The 25,376-nt window shown below is 51.0% G+C and overlaps 1 protein-coding gene and 1 long non-coding RNA gene across 5 annotated transcripts; one reads left to right on the top strand and one right to left on the bottom strand.

Annotated features, from left to right (window-relative positions):
• Window positions 1-1,016: 1,016 nt before the first annotated feature.
• Window positions 1,017-25,300, bottom strand: MPI (mannose phosphate isomerase). Of its 4 annotated transcripts, none has more exons than XM_059656789.1 (8): window positions 25,080-25,300; window positions 8,505-8,632; window positions 6,944-7,144; window positions 5,859-6,000; window positions 5,333-5,515; window positions 2,891-3,064; window positions 2,001-2,209; window positions 1,017-1,696 (listed from the first exon to the last, which is right to left on the bottom strand). In XM_059656789.1, exons 1-8 carry the CDS (start codon window positions 25,117-25,119, stop codon window positions 1,478-1,480), a joined length of 1,296 nt encoding a protein of 431 aa, XP_059512772.1. In that variant the 5' UTR covers window positions 25,120-25,300; the 3' UTR covers window positions 1,017-1,477. The 4 variants fall into 4 exon arrangements, with proteins under 4 accessions (XP_059512772.1, XP_059512780.1, XP_059512790.1 ...); XM_059656797.1 differs by lacking the exon at window positions 25,080-25,300 and adding an exon at window positions 9,122-9,214; XM_059656807.1 differs by lacking the exon at window positions 25,080-25,300 and adding an exon at window positions 9,049-9,072.
• LOC132211986 (uncharacterized) lies at window positions 3,468-8,273 on the top strand. Its single transcript, XR_009447620.1, has 2 exons — window positions 3,468-4,138; window positions 4,374-8,273. It is a non-coding gene; the product is annotated as an uncharacterized LOC132211986 (long non-coding RNA).
• Window positions 25,301-25,376: the final 76 nt, after the last annotated feature.

Consider the following 25,376-nt stretch of genomic DNA (forward strand, 5'->3'; position numbering starts at 1 on the left):
CACATCACTTCTCTTTAGAATAAGCTCCCTTTAACAGACGCTTTCTTCCCAGGTTTTTTGTTTGTTTTTTAAGCCAAGGACATTTGGGGGCCAAGAAAACCCAGAACAGATTGACCAGAACTTTTTTTGAAAGTAGTTTCCTAGAATTCACTTGAACAGGGAGTCTGGTGTGGGCAGTAGCCCAGAAAGATCCTTTGGTGAGAGTCCCAACCCTTATCCCACAGGAAGGAACCAATAGCCTGGGTTTCTGCTTAGTCTGGAGTGATAAGCTCTAAGACTGTTGGTCAGAATCTTCAGTAGTAAAACACAACTGTGCAGCCTCCTGCAGAAGTGTGTCCCCCTGAGATGATAGGCACAGGGAAAATTATATGCCCTCCAAGGTACTTTCTGCCAGTTTAGAAAAAGCACCTAGATTGCTCTTCACAAGACAAATTGTATTATCTTGTCCCTGTCCCTGACTGTGCTCCAGAGAAGTGGCTAACAAACTTTCTCTGTGAAGGGCCAGTCAGTACTTTGCAGGCTATACAGCCTGACATATCTACTCAACTTTATAACCTGAGAACAGGCAAAGAGGTATGTAAATGAGCAGGTGTGGCCAAACCTAGCCTGCTGGTTTTAGCAAGCTAATAGCCCAAAGGCCAGATCACATCCTTAAACAGTGGTTCTCAACCTTCCTAATGCCGCAACCCTTTAATATAGTTCCTCATGTTGTAATGACCCCCAATCATAAAATTATTTTCGTTGCTACTTCATATCTGTAATTTTGCCACTGTTATGAATCGTAATGTAAATATCTGATGTGCTATATGTGTTTTCCGATGGTCGCGACCCATAGGTTGAGAACCACTGCTTAAGAATCTTGCTCTTTTATACCCACTTTCCACTCTCTGCAGGGCTGAAGGGCCAAGGCCTGCCTGTAGGCTCTGCATCTGAGGCTGAAGCTGTCTACACCTTCCTATAAAAGTGCTCTAGAGTCCAGCCTACCCACTTCAGAGACTGAAATACCAAAGATTCAGTGCCTTAATACAAGTGATCTTTAATTGCTTTGACAAAGCAAGAGAGTGACGAGCAATACTGGCCCACAGGCCTAACCTCCCAGGGCCAGAACCCTGTTCTTAGAAATTAGTTACTACCCTTTTGCTATAACTGATGCTGAGCTAACCATAGATTTCACCAACCTGTCTAATACTGTAGGTGAAATAGTTGCTCTATCCTGCAATTGAGTCTGTCTCAGGTGTGGTGAGAACACAAGTGGAGTATTGGCCCTTACTCCTCACACGAGCCCCTCCTCCCAGGAAGATGGTTCAGCCTAGGCTTGCTTAGGAGTCACTACCTTTTGAGTTCACTGCTCTATACCAGCTCTTCTAGGAAGTACTAAAGAGTCCAGAGCAGGGAAGGAGTTTGGGCTGGACCTGAGGAGTTAAGACTGGCCAGGATTTAAGATGACTGGGCAGGAGAGCCAGGATGGCTATGCCCTCTACAACAGACAGCAAGCACGAAATATCAGCAGGTCCTCAGGCACAGTGAGCTTCAGTGAGACACTCTCGTTGGCCCCAATGAAGAGCACCCCACCACGTTTCAGGGGGATTTCTGCCTGGGCTGTGGGAGTGCTGGCTGTCACTGTACCCTGCACCATTAAGAGGATGCTGGCAGAGTCCAATGCTGAGACTTTATACTCAGTGTCTGAACCAGGGACCTGGGTGGGAAGAAACAAAAGAATGATGTAGCTCAGACTGCTCCTACAGTTTACAGGCACAGGACAACCCCAAGGACCGCCTTCTCTCCCACTGCTCAGGCTCTTGTCAGCATAGAGGCCTACATCTGGACCCTGGTACAGAGAGGAGTGGGCAGGCCCTGGACCATCTCTCACCAAATGAACTTAACAAGAAAAGGAAACCCAGCCCCAAGTATAGCCCACAATGTGTATCTTGCCAGGTTTATCATGCCCCCCCCCCCAAACACACACACAAAAAGGACACCCACCATGGCCCCCTACTCACCTCCATCTTCATAACAGCGAAGTCTGGTACAGGGGGTGCATAGAGAGAAAGGTAGGGGTCTTCTTGACTCCATTTTGGAGGAAAGAGCCTGTCCTTGCTGGGGCTGGGGGTATAGCTGAGCATTTCACACAGAGTTGGCACATCGATGAACTTTGATGTCAGGCCAGCACGTACTGTGTTGTCTGAACACGCCATGCACTCCACACAGTCTGAGGACAGAGAATTGTCATGCTGAGCTGATGAAGGATGCCTTGGTGTTTGGCTCTCCGAGGCTGGTCCTTCAAACTTAAGCACTACAAATCCACAGCAGCTAGGTAAAAACGTGTGAATTGCATTCTCTGAGAGAATAAAAACGTTGGACACCAAAAACAGGTGACAGTTCACTCACTGTTGTTAGGGGTAGTCATGTTCACCTTTGGGGAGCCCCAACCCTCCTCAGACCCTTAATTCTCCCAGAAATTCCTGTCCAAGAATGGATATAGGGCCAACAATCAAAATGGAGCACCCTTCCCTGGCAACATGTATTTTAATGTAAAATCCTTGGGTTAATAGGACAAAAATGAAGGCAGTGTGATGCAGGGGAGAGAACAACAGACTTGATCTAATATAGCCTAGGTTCAAATTGTGGTCCCCACATATTGACAGGGTTTAACATGAGTATCATGACCTCAAGGAGTTGGTGTATTGATTCAAGCAGTGTCTGACATCGTTTTAGTATTCATCATCCCTGCTGGCCTCTTCCCTGCTGACTCAGGAACTCTGGAACCCTGGGAAGTCAGAGCTGGATGGGACCTTAAAGGTCTCCTCAACCACCCTCTCTCTCATTTGTCTGGATGGGGAAACGGCCCAAGGGAAATGGCAGTGGGGCTCACTGCTAAAATGTGGCTCACCTCCTTTCAGGTAGGCATGGGGCACATTGGCCTCAAGAAACATGGCTTCCCCTGGCTTCAGGGTAAGCAGGTTCAGGAAGTAGATGGCAAAGCATCCAATATCACCTGGATACTGCTGGTGCAGCTGCAGTAGGAGCTCCCCACAGATGTCTTCCACATTGTTTCCGGCAGCCACTGAGAATCACAGAGCACCCCAAGAGCATTTAGGGACACTCAGTGGTATTCACAGCCCCACCTTAGAGAGTCAAGTGCCTGCCCACAAGAATCTAAACCAGCCATATGCTCAACCTCTTGGAGACCCGCCTTCCTTGATACTCCAGCTTGCACAGATGGCAATTTTTCTGTATGCCTAGCACTACACTAGGCATTAAAAGAGCTAGAGTGTGGCCTGGCCAGTGTGCTCAATTGGTTGAACCTCATCCCATGCCTATTCGATTCCCAGTCAGGGCACATGCACGGGTTGGGGGCTTGCAGGAGGCAGCCAATGGATGTTTCTCATCACATTCCCCTCCCTCCCTCTCTAAAAAGTCAATAAAAACATTGTGTGTGTGGTGTTTTTTTGTTGTTGTTGTTTTGTTTTTGTTTTTTTTTTTAAGCTAGAGTGTTTGTTTCTCACCCTCAGCACTGTTGACAATTTGGGCCAGATGATTGTTATGGGGGCTGTTCTGTGCATTGTAGGATGTTTAGCAGCATCCCTAAGTTCTACCCACAAGATACCATTAGCACCTCAACACAGGTTTTTGTGTGTGTGTGTTTCTTTATTGTTTTTTTAATCAGAGAGGGAGAGAGAGAGAGAAACATCAAGAATCATTGATCTGCTGCCTCCTGCATGCCCCCACTGGGGATCGAGCCTGCAACCTGGGCATGTGCCCTAGACCGGAATCGAACCTGGGACCTTTCAGTCCGCAGGCCGATGCTCTATCCACTGAGCCAAACTGGCTAGGGCTCAACCCAAGTTTGACAAGGAAAAATATCTCCAGGTAATTGCCAATGTCCCCTAGTTGAGAACCACTGTTCTAGGAGCTCAAAATCTAAGTAAGAGATGACACAAGAATTCAGCCTTTCCCTTTTTTAGCACTGAAAGTACTGCATCTCAGAAAATTACTCAGTCCCAGGTTGGTCACCACAGATAGCATGAGACAGAATGCACCAAGGGTCAAAATGTGAGTTCAGCTTGGGCTAGAGTGGTGAGGGAAGGTTTTTAGAAATGGGCAGGGAGTGGGGGATAGCAGCTGAGTTGTCTTAAAGGTACTGGGGCGAAACCGGTTTGGCTCAGTGGATAGAGCGTCAGCCTGCGGACTGAAAGGTCCCAGGTTCGATTCCGGTCAAGGGCATGTACCTTGGTTGCGGGCGCATCCCCAGTGGGGAGTGTGCAGGAGGCAGCTGGTCGATGTTTCTCTCTCATCGATGTTTCTAACTCTCTCTCTCTCTCCTTTCCTCTCTGTAAAAACTCAATAAAATATATTTAAAAAAACAAATAAAGGTACTGGAGGGGAGGGGGTATTTGTAAGTAAAAGCAGGGTGTGTCAGTGTCACATGAAGAAACCAGCTGGTCTACTTGGAGGGTTCTGAGTTCATACAGCTGAATGCCTACTCTGGGCTAAGCACTTGGGACACAGAAAGGTCAAGGAGACAGGTCTATGGCCTGTGTGTGCACATGATATAGACTCACAGGTGTCAAGGGTGACATATGAGCAGGGTGCTGTGGGATTTCCAGGTAGAAGGAATCACTTATGCTATGAGTGCAAAAATCCCTAAAGGGACAGGCATGCAAGCAGAGAAAACACCAAAAAAACAAAACAATTGGTAGACTTGGGTAAAACAGTTACTTGTGACTCAAAAGTAGCAGGGGAAATGTGTAGAGACAGAATCAGGAGAGTTCTGGGGTTACCTGGAGAAGGAGCTGGGGCCTCGTGTGTGTCATATTAGCTCATAGGTGAGAGTCCATTCTGCTTTGCTTTTCACTATTGACTCTCTAACCCAAAGATGACCACACCCACCACAGTCATTTCCTGAACTCTCCTTAATTAGCACAAGGTTGGGCACAGGGCAGGTATTTAAGATATACGAATTGAGAGCTCTGAGCATCAGGCTTATGGAGAGAGAAAATTCCCTTCCTTCTTCCTGCTATCTAGCTCCAAAGTGCAAATCCATCCATAGGAGGCAGCTGTATGGCTGGGGAAATCTCAGAATGCCTGGGTGAAAAACATCCTAATTGTCTTCCAGGCCAATCAGTCTCCAGCCATCTAGAGAAGATGGCCAGTTAGGGCCCTGCTCCACAAAGGTTAAGAAAGAAATGCCAAGTCACCAACAGGCCACCTAAGTCGGGCCTGTTTTAGTGTTCCACTTGAGCAAAGGGGTTGAGAACCCTGTCCCCACAGCCCAGTGTCTGTGCCGGGGACCTAGGACAGGATGCTGGCCCCAGCCCATGGTGACACCCACCTTGCTGGGAGATCCGCTTCACCAGCAGGTTGAGCTGCTCCACCACCAGCTGCTTCTTGCTCTCCATCAGGTGGGAGAAACCGCGCTGCAGAGCAGAGGCCATGGCTTGGGAGTCCTGGCTTAGGCTCTGCTTCAGCTGGGTTGTTGCATTATCTCCAACTAGGAACTGGAACTCGGGCACTTCTGCAGGAAGGCCAGGCCAGAGCCCATATCAGGAATGGCAAGATAGAACCCACAGAAGTGGGAAGTTGCAGGGGGCCTATCCATCCCATCCCTAACCAAGAAGTCAGGCGGTGCTAAGCAAACTGCAGTGAAAACCGACTGCTCACCACCAGCCCACAGCAACCACACCTAAGCCTGGTCTCATGGGATTATCCCAGTAGCTTCAAGAATTCATGAGGCTAACCAGCCTTTCAGTTCCTGTGACATTCAACCTCTGTTCTTGGCCACTGTTCTAGCTCAGCCCTGGGTTGCCAATGTATTCTAGCCCCAATATGCTTGCTGTCAGCATTTTGCTAAACCTTACTTGTCAGAAAGGTCACAATTTCCTCAACTGGCCGGAAGCCACATAAGCCCTGAAAGGAGGTGAGGGCAATGGCCATTTCTGGCTTATGGTTGGAATCAGGGTAGTGCTGTGGAGCCTGGAGGTGCAGCTTCTCTGCCAGTTCCTGTGGGATGGCCAGGGGAAGAGGAGGAAGGTCAAGGCGCAGCCATCACCTAGCAGGTTACCAGTCCCACCCAGGCCTTGCTCCCTACCCTCCCAGGCCCCAGAAAGCAGTAGCTTCCTACTTCTAGCAACAAGCCCAGTCAAGGCATAATGCAGAAATTCCAGGTTCAGCCAACCCAGGGCAGAGACATGGGCCAAGTCTGGGGGCAGTCTTTAAGAGGCCTGGACTGGGAATCAGGAAACCCAAACACCAAGCCACACTCTGACACAAGCTGTGTGACTTTGGGTAAATCCCTCACTTCTCTGGGTCTTACTTTGCTCATCTAGAAATGAGGAGTTTGGATAGGCAAATGCTTATGATGTTATTCATGGGATTGTTGCAGAAAGACTCCCGGGGGTGGAGCTGAGGCAACAGCTAGGGTGCCTGCCCTGCCCTAAAAGGTGAATTCTCTAAAAGAACCAAATAGGAAAATGTCAGATATGAATAGTCCTGGGCTGGGTAAAGTGAGAGAAACTCCCCTGGCACAGGCTGGTCAGCTGTTCACTTAGATTTAGCTGCCAGCATGTGTCACCATCATCTAGTCTTGCCGAGTTGTCAGGCCTCGATTTAGCTTTGAGAGGAAGCCTAGCATAGGTAGGGTAAAAGCAGCAGTAAAAGTTGTCAAAAGGGCCAGACTGGCGTGCTCAGTGGTTGAGCATCGACATATGAACCAGGAGGTCATGGTTCCATTCCTGGTCAGGGCACATGCCCATATTGCGAGCTCAATTCCCAGTGTGGGGTGTACAGGAGGCAGCCGATCAATGATTCTGTCTCATTATTAATGTTTCTATCTCTCCCTCTCCCTTCTCTGAAATCAATAAAATATATATTTTTAAAAAATTGTTAGAGGGCCTTAAAAGTAAGCTCTTCTCTACCTTGATTGTACCCCATTCTGATCCTATACCTTGTTAGGGTGTGCCTGGATGGAGAGGGCTGTTTCAACCGAGAGCACTTTGAAGAGGAAGGGCAGCTTGCCATTAAAGGTGTCCTTGACCTTTGAGCCTAAGCAGTCCTGGTTCTCAGCGATCCACTGGCCTAAGGTCCTCTGAGAGATTCGACTGTCAAGAATCTTGGCATCTCCCCGGGGGTGGGTCCCCATCCACAGCTGGAAAAACAGGAAATTTGGGAGAAAAGAGAGAAAAACATACACCACCAGTTTGCCTGCCCCAATGCCAGAGTTACCCTGTGTTCCCCATAGGGCAGTTAAATCCCAAGACAGGCCTCCCAGCACTGGGTATAAATCCTCATGCAATCACGGACCTAAAATGAGGCAGCAGACCCCAGAATACCAGGAGCAGAAGACCCAGGCTCTAGTCCAGGTTCTGCCTCTAACCAGCTGTGGAGGCTTAGACTAGTTATTTCCTGTCTCTGGGTCTCAGTTTTCTCATCTGTCCAGCAAGGAGAATAACACCTACACTGTCAAGGTCACTAGAAATCTCTCAAGCTCAAATAGCTCCAGGAGGTGTTAGCATTCATTTATGCCAGTCTCAGATTTAGAGGCTAAAGCCTCCCTATGCTTTTGGCTTTTTCTCTACTAAATGGGCAGAAATATAATTTAAACCTATAATTTTAGGTTTAAAAATGTAAAAGCTAGTGCCCTGGCCAGGTAGCTCAGTTAGTTAGAGCATCATCCCAATTCTCCAAGGTTGTGGGTTTGATCCCCAGTCAAGGCACATACAAGAAGTAACCAATGCCTGGCCGGCATGGCTCATTGAGCGTCGACCTATGAACCAGGAGTTCACAGTTCCATTCCCAGGTGGCATATCCCCAGGATGCGGGCTCCATCCCTAGTATGGGGTATACAGTAGGCAGCTGATGAGCCATTCTCTCTCATTATTGATGTCTCTGTCTCTCTCCCTCTCCTTTCCTCTCTGAAATTAAAACTAAAAATAAAATACACAAATAAAAAATAGAAGCAACCAATTAATTCATAAACAAGTGGAACAAATCAATATCTCTCTAATCAATAAATACTTTTGTTAATCCTCACCCGAGGATATTTTCCCCCATTCATTTTTTAGAGAGAGTGGAAGGGAGGGAGAGAGGAAGGGAGACAGACAGACATCAGTGTGAGAAACACATGGATTGGTTGCCTCCTGCAAGCAGAGGATTGAACCTGCAACCCAGGTACCCACCCTTGACAGGAACTAGAACCCACGACCTTTCTACCCTTCAGTGCCGGCGGGGATCAAGACTAACCACTTAGAAACACTGGCCAGGGCAGTAAGTAATTTTTTTAAATAAAATAAAAATGTAAAAGTCAAAGTAAAAATTTTAATTGTCAGAGAAGACTGAATAAAATTCAGTAAGTGCTAAGAGTTCTTTGAGGAAGGACACTGGAAACCCCGGCCTATTATGAGAAAACCTTTCTTCTTTGGGTGCAGCTTCCCCCTCCCAGGTGATCCACGTGCCTTGCCTCAGGTCCTGTTGAGCCGAGGAGTCTAAGTGGGCTGCCGGGCTCTCACCTCTGCGTATGGCTTGTCCTCTGAGATCCGGGCCAGTGGGTCACTGCTGGCCAGTAGCCGAGCCACTTCACTGTTTGCACCCATCTTCCCCCAGGCATACTGCTGCACCACACAGGAAAGTGGGAACACTGGGGGCACAGACAGGGGGTCAGCTTCCACTCCACCCCTGAGGCCGACTCTACTGTCCCGGGGAAACTTGACACCAGCTGCGGGTTTTGTCTGAGAGGCAAAGTCACATAAGGGGTTTGTAGGCTGTAGGCTGAGACCCTGCTCCTCTGCAGGCCCCAATGTTCCTATTTATAAAACGGGCAATGAGGCTCTTCTGCTGACGTGGGGCAGATGGCTGCACGGAGATGACGGGGAGGGAGAGGAAGGAACCTTTTCCACTGCACGCGGTCTCAAAGCGACCCTCGTGCGGCCTTTTCCCTAACGACCGACCTTCCTCGAGGGTTGCAGTAACGACTCAGTCCCCATCGCAGGTACCCCTCCCCTTCCTGACGCCCATCCATCTTTCCGCAAAGTCCCGAGGGTGGGTTCGACCTGCCATATCAAGTCAGGAAGGGTCCCCAGGACGCGATCCACACCCTCGCTCGCCTGCACCCCGACGCAAAGCCCACCTCGCTGAGAGGCCATCCTGGCAGCACCGGACCTGACTTCTCGCACGTATGCCCTTCCCGGCAGCAACCGCGCGGCCCCTCTGTGCCCAGAGCTTCATGGGAAACGTAGTTCCTCGAGAGGGAAAGCCTGGGATGCGCGGGAGCCCCCTGCGACCATTCCTGCAATCGCGCTCCCACTCTCAAGTAACCAGAAGCCTCCACCAGTTCACAGGCTTCCAGTCTGCAATCCTTAGATCTAAGCGTTCATTCGTCCTCCACTGGACACATTTTTTGAGAACCTGCTAAAGGCTAGGACTGTTCAAAGGGCTGGAGATACATCGGAGGACAAGATACTGATCCCTTTGTCTCTGTACAGTTTACATTCTTGTTAAGGGAAAATAGTCAAACAAGAAAAATAAATCGTATAGTATGTTGAAAAATAAGTGCTACAAAAAGGGTGGGTAGCAGTTTGCAGAATTTATTTATTTATTTTTAAATATATTTTTATTGATTTCAGAGAGGAAGGGAGAGGGAGAGATAGAAACATCAATGATGAGAGAGAATCACTGATAGGCAGCCTCCTGCACGCCTCCCACTGGGGATCCAGCCCACAACCCCGGGCATGTGCCCTTGACTGGGACCCGGGACCCTTTGGTCCGCAGGCCGACGCTCTATCCACTGAACCAAACTAGCCAGGGCTGCAGAATTTAAAATGTTGTCTAAGCAAGCCACATTGAGAAGCTGACATCTAAGCACAAACTTGGAGGTGAGGACAAGAGAGGGTTCTGGGCAAAAGAAACAGCTAGAGGGAAGGCCCTAAGGTGGGAATGTGGAATGTGCCTGCCGTGTTCTGGAGTAAATAGCAAAGAGGCCAGTGTGGGGAGAGCTGGTGAGCAGGACAGGGGTGGTCAGCGGGGAAAGGCAGTGAGCAGAACTTTGGCGGTCATTGTGAAGACCAGGTTTTACTCTGAGCATCACAATCATTAGCAGGTTTGAACAAAGAATTGCTGTGATCTAAGCAGGGACTCACTGATGCTTGATCATGATGGCAAATATCACATGCAAGGCCCTTAACCTGTCTGAGCTTCTCTTTCTTAATCTGTAAAATGGGATAATGCTGGACTGACAAGCTTGTTGGGAGGGTCAGATGGGATGATGTGGGATTCAGTAAGGCAGTCAGTTCTGGGGGCTCCTCTCCTCCTCCCTGCCCTAAGTTCTACAGCACTCAGAACCCCAGCCTCTCCTCCAGGCTGAACTGCTCACAAGTCACAACACACAGAAGTCAAGGAGAGTCACCAGGAGCCCTGTATGGCAAAGGCTAGCCTGGGCCTTGGATGTGGAATAATATTACTATATATATATATCCTGTGGAGAAAGGCTCTGACATCTGGACCTCCACAGTCAACAGCCCAGGAGGTGGGCAGCCAGCTGGAGGGGTCCAAGAACACAGTAGCCAAGCTCCAGGGAACCTTGTGTGAGGGGGCTACAGTCCTGACTCTGCCTCCCCTACACTGATTCCCACAGCCTCTACCACACACGCCCAGGAAAAGAGGGGTACTGTTTTCTCTGTTATGTCCATCTGTAAACATCAACCTCCCCTGGGGTCCCCTGGCTCAGATAAATCAGCCTGCATTTCAAAGGAAGCTTCACCATATACTAAGGAATAATAAAACGGAAAAATTAAGAATCATACAAACAGAGAGAACCAAGATGGCGGCATAGGTTAACGCCGGAGTTTGCTGCTTTGAACAACTACTTCAAAAGTGAAACTAAAACACGGAACGGACATCACCCAGAACCACAGGAACGCTGGCTGAGTGGAAGTCCTACAACTAAGAGGAAAGAGAAACGCACACGGACACTCAGAGGAGGCGCAGTGGTGAAGTCAAATTCTGAGGTGCGGAGTGCGCGGAGCGGGCTGGCGGCGGAGGGCGCGGTTGTTGTTTTCAATCGGGAGGGAGTCGCAGACTCTGAGCACCAGATCCGGGCTAGTCTTTAGGGACCCAGACTCAAACAGGAGAAGCGGGACTGTCTGGCTTCGGTCAGAGCGAGTGCAGCTTTCTCTCCGAGCTTTGCAGCGGGTGCTGGGACTCAGAGAGGCAGAGCTTTTGGGACAGGACTGAGAACCGCCATAACTGCTCTCTCCGGCCCACCCTGTTGATCCTGTGCGACCCGCCCCGCCCAAGCCCTGCACAGAGGCATTTGCCGGATAGCCTCAGGCAAAGGCTAGATTAGCACCTCCCTAGAGGACAGAAGTTCTCTCACTGCTGACACAGCTGATTCTCATAGCCACTTGGCCTGGAGGTCAAACCCTCCCTGGAATTAGCTACAACAATCAAGATTTAACTATAAGACTTCGAACAAAGACCACTAGGGGGTACACCAAGGAAGCATAACAAAATGCGGAGACAAAGAAACAGGACAAAATTGTCAATGGAAGATATAGAGTTCAGAACCACACTTTTAAGGTCTCTCAAGAACTGTTTAGAAGCTGTCGATAAACTTAATGAGATCTACACGAAAACTAATAAGACCCTCGATCTTATATTGGGGAACCAACGAGAAATTAAGCATACACGGAATGAAATAACGAATATTATACAGACGCCCGACAGCAGACCAGAGGAGCGCAAGAATCAAGTCAATGATTTGAAATGCGAGGAAGCAAAAAACATCCAACCGGAAAAGCAAAATGAAAAAAGAATCCAAAAATGCGAGGATAGTGTAAGGAGCCTCTGGGACAGCTTCAAGCGTACCAACATCAGAATTATAGGGGTGCCAGAAGTTGAGAGAGAGCAAGATATTGAAAACCTATTTGAAGAAATAATGACAGAAAACTTCCCCCACCTGGTGAAAGAAATGGACTTACAGGTCCAAGAAGCGCGGAGAACCCCAAACAAAAGGAATCCAAAGAGGACCACACCAAGACACATCATAATTAAAATGCCAAGAGCAAAAGATAAAGAGAGAATCTTAAAAACAGCAAGAGAAAGAAACTCAGTTACCTACAAGGGAGTACCCATATGACTGTCAGCTGATTTCTCAACAGAAACTTTGCAGGCCAGAAGGGAGTGGCAAGAAATATTCAAAGTGATGAATACCAAGAACCTACAACCAAGATTACTTTATCCAGCAAAGCTATCATTCAGAATTGAAGGTCAGATAAAGAGCTTCACAGATAAGGAAAAGCTAAAGGAGTTCATCACCACCAAACCAGGATTATATGAAATGCTGAAAGGTATCCTTTAAGAAGAGGAAGAGGAAGAAAAAGGTAAAGATACACATTATGAACAACAAATATGCATCTATCAACAAGTGAATCTAAGAATCAAGTGAATTAATAATCTGATGAACAGAATGAACTGTTGATTATAATAGAATCAGGGACATAGAAAGGGAATGGACTGACTATTCTTGGGGGGGAAAGGGGTGTGGGAGATGTGGGAAGAGACTGGACAAAAATCGTGCACCTATGGATGAGGACAGTGGGTGGGGCGTGAGGGCGGAGGGTGGGGCGGGAACTGGGAGGAGGGGAGTTATGGGGGGAAAAAAAAGAGGAACAAATGTAATAATCTGAACAATAAAGATTTAATTAAAAAAAAAAAAGAATCATACAAACAGCCAAAACCGGTTTGGCTCAGGGATAGAGCGTGGGCCTGCGGACTGAAGGGTCCCAGGTTCGATTCCGGTCAAGGGCATGTACCTGGGTTGCGGGCACATCCCCAGTAGGGGATGTGCAGGAGGCAGCTGATCGATGTTTCTCTCTCATCGATGTTTCTAGCTCTCTATCTCTCTCCCTTCCTCTCTGTACAAAAATCAATAAAATATATTAAAAAAAAAAAAAGAATCATACAAACAAAACAAAAAAATCATACAAACAGTCCTAGCTGGTTTGGCTCAGTGGATAGAGCGTCGGCCTGGGGACTGAAGGATCCTAGGTTCGATTCCAGTCAAAGGCACGTGCCCGGGTTGTGGACTTGATCCCTCGTGGGGGGCATGCAGGAGGCAGCCGATCATTGATTCTCTCTCATCATTGATGTTTCTATCTCTCTCTCCCTTTCCCTTCCTCTCTGAAATCAATAAAAATATATTTTTAAAAAAGAATCATACTAACAGCATATCTCCCCCTAGCCTTTTTTGCTCAGTGGTTAGAGCATCAGCCTGCGGACTGGAGGGTCCTGGGTTCGATTCTGGTCAAGGGCACATACATTGGTTGCAGGCTCCTCCCTGGCCTGGGTCCTGGTTGGGGCACATGCAGGAGGCAACCAATGGATGTGTTTCCCTCAGATTGATATTTCTCTCTGACTTTCCCTCTCTCGTCCACTCTCTCTAAAAATCAATGGAAAAATATCCTCAGGTGAGGATTAAAAAACAAATCAAAAAAGAGGGATTAGATTAGGTACTGAGGGTTCTTAGAGCATCTCCCACTATGACCACCACAGAAGACAGAGTCACTTCCTCATAGTATTTCTATGGGAGGGAAGAACTTAGATTGCTGGGACAGAGCCTCCACCCCATGCTACCCTCCCTACATACAGAAAAACATATCTATAAGGAAAACTGAGGTGTTCAGAGAACCTAAAGCCTTTCACCCTTACCTCTTGCTTGTCTATCTCTAGCGGAACTGATCACACTTTATTATCCAGTGATGATCTGTTTTCCTCTCTCTTCTCTACTAGACCATGTGTCTAATTCGCCATCACATATCTGCCAGTGCCCAGCTGAGGCTTAAGCTATAATAGCAGCTAACATTTATTTTCATTTCCTTTTTAAAAAATTTTTTTTATTGATTTCAGAAAAGAAGGGAGAGGGAGAGAGAGAGAGAGATAGAAACATGAATGATGAGAGAGAACCATTAATCAGAGCCTCCTGCATGCCCCCTACTGGGGATAGAGCCTGCAACCTGGGCATATGCCCTTGACTGGAATCGAACCTGTGACCCTTCAATCCAAAGGCCAACGCTCTATCCACTGAGCCAAACCAGCTAGGGCCAGCTATCATTTATTTTCTACTAAATCCTGTACTAAGCCTCTCTCAAGAATTCTCTCACTTCATTCTCAAGATAGGTACTGTCATGAGCCCCATTTTAGAGATGAGAAAAATGGATCTTGGAGAGATGAAGTAACTGGTCCAAGAACATAGAGTTCTGGTCTACTATACCTCCTCCCTTGTTGACTATGTGAATGAATAAATAAATGTATGATGTATCTCTCACAGGAAATGTGGACAGATCCCAGGAGACTTCAAAGACAGATAAGTGGGCCAGCTCTACACTGATAATAACAAGTTCCATTCTTTCTTCACCAGTCCACCATTTTACTAGGTTGGTCAGACAAGGAGGAGGCAGGACAGCTTCCTGATGTATAGACTGTTTTCTCAGGCTGCAGACAGGCTGTATATCTCCTATGATATTATCTATATACTAGAGGCCCAGTGCAAGAATTCATGCATGGGTGGGGTCCCTAGGCCTGGCTGGTGATCAGGGCTGATCAGGGCTGGGCCAATTGGGTCTTGCCAGCCTTGGGGAGGAACAGGGGGAGGGACCTCGGGCTGATCAGGGCCTGCTGACCGGGGGGGTGGGGGGGTGGAGAGAAACAGGGCATGGGAGGTTGGCTGCAGGCCCCAAGGAGGGAGCTGGCCCTCCGCCCTGCTGGGAAAGGGGCTGAGTTCACCACCACTCACCTCTGGTTCCCTGTCTCAGCCTGGGGCCCAAAGGCCCCGGTGGGGTCAGGAGAGGAGGCGATGGTTGCCAGGCAGGGCGTGGAAGGAATGGATGCCAAATACTGACACCAGCGCCCAGCCACTGCACGGTTCCTTACCTCTCCCCCACACTCCTTCCCTCACTGCCACTGCAGTGGGCGGGCGGTGGGCCGATCAGGGTCTGCTGGCCGGGGGCAGGAACAGGGCATGGGAGGTTGGCCGCAGGCCCTGAGGAGAGAGCCGTCCCTCGGCCTCCCTGGGAAAGGGGCCATGTCCACTGCCACCCACCCCCAGTTCCCCATCCCAGCCAGGGACCCAAAGACCCTGGCGGGGTTGGGAGAGGAGGCGACGGTCACTGGACTGGGCACAGAAGGACTGGATGCCGGATGCCGACGCTGCTGGCTGGCCACAGGAGGTTGGCTGTGGGAGCGCGCTGACCACCCGGGGGCAGCTCCTGCGTTGAGCATCTGCCCCTGGGTGGTCAGTGCGTGTCATAATGACTGGTTGACCGGTCATTCCTGTTGTTCCGGTTGTTCAGTTGTAACGGTTGCTTAGGCTTTTATATATGTACTAGAGGCCTGGTGCACAAAAATTTGTGCACTCGGGGGGGGGGGGCGGGAGGGGGTGTCCCTCAGCCCGGCCTGTGCCCTCTCGCAGTCTGGGACCCCTCAGGAGATAACGACCTGCTGGCTTAGGCCTGCTCCCGGGTGGCAGAGGGCAGGCCCAATCCCTAGGTGCAGCCCCTGGTCGGGCTCAGAGCAGGGCTGATTGGGGAGTTGGGGCGCCGCCCCGTCATGCACAGAGCAGGGCATATTGGGAGGTTGTGATGCCACCCTCAGTCACGCTCAGGGTAGGGCCGATTGGGGGGTTGGGGCACCGCCCCCTGTCACACTCAAGGCAGGGTCGATGGGGAGGTTGCGGCGCCACCCCCTGTCACGCACAGAGCAGGGCCAATCAGGAGGTTGGGGCGCTGCCCCCGTCACCCACAGAGCAGGGCCGATTAGGGGGTTGGGGTGCCGCCACTCTCACACTCAGGGCAGGGCCGATGGGGAGGTTATGGCTCTACCCCATCACACACAGAGCAGGGCCCATGGGGGTGGGGGAGGGTTGGGGAGCTCCCCCCTATCAGGCACAGAGCAGGGCTGCTCAGGGGGTTGGGGCCCCGCCCCCTGTCACACACAGAGCTGCAGGGCGATCAGGGGGTTTGGGCACTGCCCCCTGTCATGCTGATCCCGGTGCTGGGAGGCATATTACCCTTTTACTATATAGGGTAGAGGCCTGGTGCATGGGTGGGGCCGGCTGGTTTGCCCTGAAGGGTGTCCTGGATCAGGGTGGGGGTCCCCACTGGGGTGCCTGGCCAGTCTGGGTGAGGGGCTGAGGGCTGTTTTCAGGCTGGGAGTGACTGAAGTTCCCAACCGCTCCTTTTCTTCTTCTTTTTTTTTATTCTGGGCCAGCTTTACCTTGAGGCTTGGCTCCAGCTCTTAGGCCTCCGCGGCTGAAAGTAGGTTTCTGGCCTTTGCTTACAATGTTGCAAATCTGCTGGCTGAAGTCCGGCGGTATTTGTTACAATGTTTCTTAAACTGCCCGCTCAGAGGCCTGCAGCGGCAGGCAGGGAACGTTGGTTTCCTCCGTCACTGAGGCAAGCAAGCCTCATGTTAGTTTCAAACTGCCTGGCTGCGGGCGGCCATCTTGGCTGACAGTTAATTTGCATATCTCGCTGATTAGCCAATGAAAAGGGTAGCAGTCGTACGCCAATTACCATGTTTCTCTTTTATTAGTGTAGACTAGAGGCCCGGTGCATGAAATTCATACACGGAGGGGGGTTCCTCAGCCTGGCCTGCACCCTCTCTAATCTGGGACACTTTGGGGGATGTCCCACTGCCAGTTCAGGCCCGATCCCAAACTGGCAGTCGGACATCCCTCTCGCAATCTGGGATGACTGGCTCCTAACCACTTGCCTCCTTGCCTGCCTAATCGCCCCTAACCCCTCTGTCTGCTGGCCTGATTGCCCCTACCTTGCCTCCCTGCCTGCCTGATTGTCCCTAACCTCTCTGCCTGCCTGCCTGATTGCCCCTAACTGCCCTCCCCTGCCAGCCTGATCTCGCTCCCAACTGCCCTCCCCTGCCGGCCTGATCTTGCCTCCAACTGCCCTCCCCTTCTGGCCTAGTTGCTCCCAACTGCCCTCCCTGCTGGCCTTATCTCACCCCCAACTGCCCTCCCCTGCCGGCCTGATCGCCCCTAACTGCCTCTGCCTCGGCCCCCACCACCATGGCTTTGTCTGGAAGGAAGTCAGACGTCTGGAAGATGGCCAGTTGACTCAGTTTAATTAGCATATTACTCTTTTATTAGTATAGACTAGGGGCCTGGGGAACGAAATTTGTGCACTGGGTGTGTGTGTGTGGGGGGGAGTGTCCCTCAGCCCAGCCTGCCTCCTCTCACATACTGGGAGCCCTCAGGCGTTGACCCCAGCCCAGGCCTGATGCGAGGCATCAGGCCTGGGCTGGGGGCAGAACCAGTGATGGGGGGAAATGAGGGTCCCCTGCTGGGCGGGAGAGCGGGTTGGGGGCGAGTCACCCTGCCGGCCCGCGTGATCGGGTCCCGGGCGACCACCGGCACTCACGCCCCCAACCCGCTCTCCCGGGTTGAGGGCGTGAGTGCGGGCGGACGCCGCAGCCGCCTCACCGCCCGCGTCCGGGTCTACCAGCGGGATCAGGTCCCGGGCGACTGCTGGCACTCACGCCCCCAACCCACTCTCGCGGGTTGGCAGCGTGAGTGCGGGCGGACGCTGCAGCCACCCCGCCGGCCCTGCGTGATCGGGTCCCGGGCGACCACCACAGCCGCCCCGCCAGCTCGCGTCCGGGTTTGCCGGCCGGATCGGGTCCTGGGCGACCACTGGCACTCACGCCCCCAACCCGCTCTCTGATGGCGCTGTACCATCCTGCCTGCAATATGCAAATTAGCCGCCATCTTTTTTGGTGGTTAACTGCCATCTTAGTTGGCAGTTAATTTGCATATCTCACTGATTAGCCAATGAAAAAGGTATCGGTCGTACACCAATTACCATTTTTCTCTTTTATTAGTATAGGATAGATTATATAGGATAGGATTGCTTAAATGGGGGGGGGGGCGGGAAGCCTTTTTCAACAGGAGGAGATGCTCTTGGCAGACAAAAAATACATAATCCTTATATCTGGACTGATAGCCAGCCATATGCACCATACTGCCAAACCAGTCATTAAAAAATTGAACCACTTTTGGCTGGCGAGGCCCAGAGAAAAAGAGAGTCAAGAGCTGATCAGCAGGTCAGACCCTGCTACTATCTCCAGGCCTCGCCAGCAGCCTGGGATGGCTGCTGATCAGCCCCACCTCTCTCTCTCTGAGAGGTCAGCAGTTCAGCCTGCTCACCAGTCCCCACCCACTCAAGCCTGCTGTGCGTACAGCCTGGTGTTCGGTCGTCCATTCGGTTATTTTGGACATTACGGACCCTGGCTCTTTATATATAGAGAGTAGAATATAATCATTTAAAAATGTAATGACTGTTCTTAGTTCAAGAGCTATACAAAAACAGGCAGTAGGCTGGATATAGCCTCCTGGATCTAGTTTTCTGTCACTTGCCCTACAGCACAATATCCTTGTTACCCAAAATTCCATTGACAATCATTTTTTAAACCCAGTCATAAAATCTATTAAATATTTCTTTTACATGTTCTCAGTCATCATTTGTTTTTTTTCTAGCTTCCCCTTATCTATCCTAATCACATTATTTCTTCTACTTTAATTTTGTGAATGATTAAAATTACAAATGAGACCTTTTCATTCAAAGTTCCATCTTCTTTTCTTTGTGATATCTTTAGCAAAAATACTTTTTGAGAGAGGTTGGACAATGTAGGTAATAAACAGTGTATTAGAAAACCTGCAGCGAGTAAGCCATAGGAAATTTGCAATATAGGGAAAGCAGCTTAATTTAAATAAAAGCACATATATATATAAAAAACCTGAACCACTTTCTTACACCTTACACCAAACAGCTGTTGCCCTTAAAACCCCTCTTCATCCCTCACCTTAGGTTCTGCCTTCGCAGTTCACCCAAATTAGGTACTGATTGGTTGGTTTCTATTGCCAGTCAGTGTCAAAAGCTCCGCCTCCTAGACAGCCATTGGCTCCTTGCAATTCACCCAGATTTGGTTCTGATTGGTCGGTTTCTATGCCAGTCAGCATCAAAAGCCCTGCCTCTTAGGCAGCCATTGGCTCCTTGCAATTCACCCAGATTTGGTTCTGATTGGTCAGTTTCTATGCCAGTCAGTATTGCTGGGCCTATCTCCGGGCCTGATCATAAAGGTGGGGCTGATCAGCAGCCACCCCAGGCTGCTGGTGAGCGGGCTGAACTGCTGACCTCTGGGAGAGAGAGAGAGAGGCTTGGCTGCTGGCGAGGTCTGGAGAGAGAAGCAAGGTCTGATCACCCTGCTTCTCTCTCTGGGCCTCATCAGCTGCTGCTGCTGCTGATCAGCCCTGCCTCTCTCTCTCTCTTCAAGAGGTCAGCAGTTCAGCCCACTTGTCTGCTGCACGCGCAGCCTGGCGTTCGGTTGAGCCTTCGGTCATTTTGGATGTTACAAACCTGGCTCTTTATATATATACTAGAAGCCCAGTGCACAAAAATTTGTGCACTCGGGGCGGGGGGAGGTTCCCTCAGCCCGGTCTGTGCTCTCTCTCAGTCTGCGACCCCTCAAGGGATGACCACCTGCTGGCTTAGGTCTGCTCCCCAGGGGCTTGGGCCTAAGCTGGTTTAATCAGACATCCTTCTGGAAGCCTGGCAGCCCTCGGGGGATGTCCACTTGCCAGTGGGGAACAGGCCTAAGCTGCAGTCGGACATCCTTAGTGCTGCTGAGGAGGCAGGAGAGGCTCCCACCACCACCGCTGTACTGGCAGCCATCAGCCTGGCTTGTGGCTGAGCAGAGCTCCCCCATGTGGGGGTACTGCTGGGATGCCTGGCCAGCCTGGGTGAGGGGCTGATGGCTGTTTGCAGCTGGTCACACCCCATTCAGGGTGGGGGTCCCCACTGGGGTGCCTGGCCAGTCTGGGTGAGGGACTGAGGGCCGTTTGCAGGCTGGCCAGAGACTGAAGCTCCCAGCCTCTCCTTTTTTTCTTTTTTATTCTGGGATTTATTTACCTTTTAAAATTGAAATTTTGTTGCTGTCACTGGAGCTGAGAGCCGGGCTCCCGCTCATTCCAGCTCTGAGGCCACGGCCTGCTGAAAGCAGGTATCTGGGGTTTGTTTAGCTTCTATAATTGAAACGTTGTTGCTTTCGGAGCTCAGAGCCAGGCCGCGGCAGGCGGGGAACCTTGGCTTCCTCCATCACTGGAGCAAGCAAGCCTCCTGCTCACTTCAGCTGCATGGCTGCCGGTCGCCATCTTGGTTGGGTTAATTTGCATATCTTGCTGATTAGCCTATGGGAGGCGTAGTGAAGGTACGGTCAATTACCATGTTTGTCTATTATTAGATAGGATCCTATCTAATAAAAGAGAAACATGGTAATTGGCATACGACCGCTACCCTTCCCATTGGTTAATCAGCGAGATATGCAAATTAACTGTCAGCCAAGATGGTGGCCGGCAGCCAGGCAGCTTGAAACTGAACATGAGGCTTGCTTGCTTCAGTGACGGAGGACTCCAAAGTTCCCCGCCTGCCGCTGCAGGCCTCTGAGCCTGCAGTTTCAAACATTGTAACAAATATAGATGCTAAACAAAACCCCAGGAACCAGCTTTCAGCCGGCTGGGATCTCAGAGCTGGAGTTGATACAGAGTTTCGATTATAGAACCAAAACAAACCAGATAGCTGCTTTCAGGAGCGGAGGCCTAAGAGCTGGAGCCTCAGAGCTAAAGCTGGCCCAGAATAAAAAAAAAAAAAAGAAAAAAAGGAGCAGTTGGGAGCTTCAGTCCCAGCCTGAAAACAGACCTCAGCCCCTCACCCAGACTGGCCAGGCACCCCAGTGGGGACCCCCACCCTGAAGGGTGTGTGACCAGCTGCAAACAGCCATCATCCCCTCATCCAGGCTGGCGAGGCACCCCAGTGAGGACCCCCACTCTGATCCAGGACACCCTTCAGGGCAAACCAACCAGCCCCCACCCATGCACCAGGCCTCTATTCTATATAGTAAAAGAGTAATATGCCTCCCAGAACTGGAATCAGCGGAGCTGAGAGGCCTCCCGGCACCGGGATCAGTGTGACAGGAGCAGCGCCCAAACGCCCTGATTGCCCTACGGCTCTGTGTGTGACAGGGGGCGGGGCCACAACCTCCCTATCCACCCTGCTCTGTTCATGACAGGTGAAGGCGCCCCAACCCCTTGATCGGCCCTGCTCTGTGCCTGATAGGGAGGAGCTCCCCAAACCCCTGATCACCCTGCGGCTCTGTGTGTGACAGGGTGCAGCGCCCCAACCCCCTCACCCCACGGGCCCTGCTCTGTGTGTGACAGGGTAGAGCCATAACCTCCCCATTGGCCCTGCCCTGAGTGTGAGTGGTGGTACCCCAACCCCCTGATCAGCCCTGCTCTGTGGGTGATACAGGGCGGCGCCCAACCCCCTGATCTGCCCTGCTCTGTCTGTGACAGGGGGCAGTGCCCCAACTCCCCAATCGGCCCTACTCTGTGAGTGACAGGGGGGAGCTCCTCAACCCCCTGATGGGCCCTGCTCTGTGCATGACAGGGGGGAGCTCCCCAACCCCCAGATGGGCCCTGCTCTGTGCGTGACTGGGGGGAGCTCCCCAACCCCCTGATGGGCCCTGCTCTGTGCGTGACAGGGGGAAGTGCCCCAACCCCCTGATTGGCCCTGCTCTGTGCGTGACAGGGGGTGGCACTGCAACCTCCCCATCGACCCTGCCTTGAGTGAGACAGGGGACGGTGCCCCAACCCCTCAATCGGCCCTACCCTGAGTGTGTCTGAGGGTGGCATCACAACCTTCTGATCGCCCTGCTCTGTGCATGACAGGGGGAGGCGCCCCAACTCCCCAATCGGCCCTGCTCTGAGCCCGACCAGGGGCTGCACCAAGGGATTGGGCCTGCCCTCTGCCACCTGGGAGCAGGCCTAAGCCATCAGGTCATTATCTCCCGAGGGGTCCCAGACTGCGAGAGGGCACAGGCCGGGCTGAGGGAACCCCCTCCCCACCGAGGGCACAAATTTTTGTGCACAGGGCCTCTAGTAGATATATAAAACCCTAATATGCAAATAGACCAAACGGCGGAACCGAACAACTGGTTACTATGACGTGTGCTGACCATCAGGGGACACACACAAAACATGGCGGGCATCAGCCACGTATGGATGGTGGACCAGGTGAGCGGGGGCACAAGTCACTGTCATCTGGCAAGCCTCTGGTGGTTACTGAAAATTCTTTGCTCTTGCATGCCGTAGTCTCGCCCGGCGTTTGCACCTGCTGCCGGTGCCAGAGCCACTGCTTGCACCCGCTGCTGGTGCCTGGTGCTGGCCCCAATCACTTGGTGCCGCCAGCGGGTGCGAGCGGCGGCTGCTTGTCCCAGTAGCCCCTGCCTGAGGGCTTCTTCACCTCCCCCTGCTCCTGAGGGGCAATCGGGGCACCAGCTGCCGCTTGCACCCAATTGATGATGCTGGCCCCACTCGCACCGCTGCTGGCGCCAACCCCAATCGCTCTGCACCATCAGAGGGTGCGAGTGGGGCTGGCACCATCTGCGCATGGGAGCAGCAGCAGCAGGAGTGGGTCTGCTGGCAGACAGGGGACCTGGGGCTGCGGGGGAGTGGCCGGGCGGGGGCCAAGACCCACCCCTATGCCCACCGCAGCCTTGTAGCCCACAGTTCCTTTCTTCTTCTTTTTTAAAAAAATATATTTTATTGATTTTTACAGAGAGGAAGGGAGAGGGAGAGAGAGTTAGAAACATCACTGAGAGAGAAACATCGATCAGCTGCCTCCAACACACTCCCCACTGGGTATGTGCCCACAACCAAGGTACATGCCCTTGACCAGAATCGAACCTGGGACTCTTGAGTCCACAGGCCGACGCTCTATCCACTGAGCTAAACCAGTGAGGGCCCACAGTTCCTTTCAAGGTGCACGAATTTGTGCACTGGGCCCCTAGTATAGATATAAAAGCCTAAGTGACTATTCGACCGTTCAACTGATAGCTATGACATGCACTGACCACCAAGGGGCAGATGCTCAACACACACGCATGGAAACATGGAACAGACTAATGAATCTCAGAGGGAAGGGGGGAGGGCGGGAAGAGATTAACCAAAGATCTTATATGCATACTAGAGGCCCAGTGGCTTGCAAGGATTGGGCTGAAACTGGCCGTCTGACATCCCCTGAAGAGTCTCGGATTGTGAGAGGGTGCAGGCCAGGCTGAGGGATCCCACCAGTGCATAAATCCGTGCACCGGGCCTCTAGTGATATAATAAACAGCTCCTGTCCAGAACTCCTAAAACCTTTGTAATTTCCTAAGCAATAAAAGTGCTAGGGGCAGCTTTTTGTTCTAAAGTTTAGCCTCTGACCATGTTTTCTGAGGCAGAGCTCCTAAATCCCTTGAATTTCCTGGGTGATTGGAGCACTTTTTGTCCTAATAAGGCAACTCTTGGTGGGCTTCTGGGTAGCCTCAGGATGTGGTTGGTCACCAGAAAGAACAAGCCTTGATTAGAAGCTTGAAACTTTCCACCCTACCTTCTATCTTCCAGGGAGGGGAGAGGAGAGAGACTGAGTTAACTGTCAGTCATGACCATGTCTATGTGATGAAGTCTCTCTCTGGAAAGCTTCCAGGTTGGTGAACACATACACCCCAAATCCATTGGCACAGAAGCTCCTGCACTGAGGACCCACACTTCACCCTGTGAATCTCTTCAACTAGCTGTTTGTCTGTATCCTTTGTCATATCCTTTATTATATAAGAAACCAGTAAACGTGTTTCTCTGAGTTCTGGAAGCAATTTTAAATTATTGAACCTGTTGAGGGGTTCAGAGGAGAAGCACAGGTGACAGTCTGAGACTTACAATTGCCACCTGAAGTGGGGACAGTCTTGTGGGACTTAGCCCTTAACTTGTGGGATCTGATGCTAACTCCAGGTAGATAGTCTCGGAACTGAATTGAATGACCACAGCTGTGTCAGAGAATTGGTTAGTATGGCAAAAACTAAACAAAACCTGTGTCTGGTCCCAGAAGTATTCTGTATGAGTAGGAAAAACAAGTCTTTCCTTACACTACCCTTGGAGGGGTGGCTGTAGGGGGTGGGGGTAGTAGGGTAGTTTCTAAGGGGACACAAACCTGGATCCCTTTTCATTCTCCCACTTGAGGACATTTCCTGGAGAAAAGTTCAGCTGGTCCCTAAAAATAGTTGATATTTAGACAGGGGAGAGGAAGGTAAGTGGATGAGGGAAATAGTAAATATTTACTAAATGCCTATCGTGCGCTGGTACTGTTAGTGCCAGAAATAAACAGTGAGCAAAACAGACCCTACTCCTGCCCCTGTGTAGCTTACAATCTAGTGGGAGAGACAGGCACAAATAAATAACCACCTAGTCACGTGTGTACTACAATCGGCAATAGGTTTTATGAAGTAAAGGTATAGGCTAATAATGAGTTTATGTGTGGGGAAGGGTGCTGATCCAACCTAGTGTGAAGAAGAGAGGCCACTCCAAAGGGGCATCTGAGCTTGAATTTGAAGGATACTAGGAGTTAACTAGGTGATAAGGGCATGAGCTAAGAGCATACCAGGAAGAAGGAACATCTGGTGCAAAGGCCCTGAGGCAGGAGGAATAAGGGAAGTCTGAGGAACTGAAAAGCCACTAGGAGGACTGGAATGCATGGGGGTGGGCAAAAGAAGGGGTGGGACCAAGAGGCCAAATTAAGAATTTGGGCCTTTATGTAAAATAATTTAAGGATTTTCAACATAAAGTTTCATAACAATTTTGTCCCCTTTAAATAGATCTCTGGTTACAACATGAACAAAAGACCAATGAGCAGCCCTGTACTAGTCCAGAGCAAGGAATGGTAGCGGCTGGATTCGGTGGTAGCAGAGATGAACAAAGCCAGAGAGGAGAATACATAGTTTGTGAGGAGTGCAGCCACCTCCCCCACGGCTGATGGCTGTATTGCTGAACTTCTTCATTCACTTAACAAATGCTTGATGCTCAGGTTCAAGTCCCAGCTTAGGCCCTAAACCTGTCTGGGCATCAAGGGGCAAGGCCTAAAAGAAGCAGAGCTCAGCTAGTGTGGGGGACAGCTGCGCGGCTGGTTCAGAAGAGAACCCCTCCGCGGCCCTACCACTAGAGCACTCCTGCGCAGAAGCAGGCTCACATTCCATCCCCTCCCCCGTCTGCACCAGGTGTGCTTCCCAAACTTGCCCTCCAGGGAAGTGAAGGAGTTAAGTTTCCGGCTCCCCTTACGGGAGTTTACTTGGAAAGTTTACGGGAGTTACCAACACAAATCTCGATGCTGTCAGACAGAGAAGCCGCGGGGCACGGCCCCGACACCCCAAGCCTGGCTCCCTAGTTCCTGGACGCCGGCCGACCGGGAAGCACGGGTACCAGGAAGAAGCAGAAGGCAGAGGAGTGCCGGGCA

Source organism: Myotis daubentonii, chromosome 1 (assembly GCF_963259705.1).
Source record: "Myotis daubentonii chromosome 1, mMyoDau2.1, whole genome shotgun sequence".
Taxonomy (NCBI): Eukaryota; Metazoa; Chordata; class Mammalia; order Chiroptera; family Vespertilionidae; genus Myotis; species Myotis daubentonii.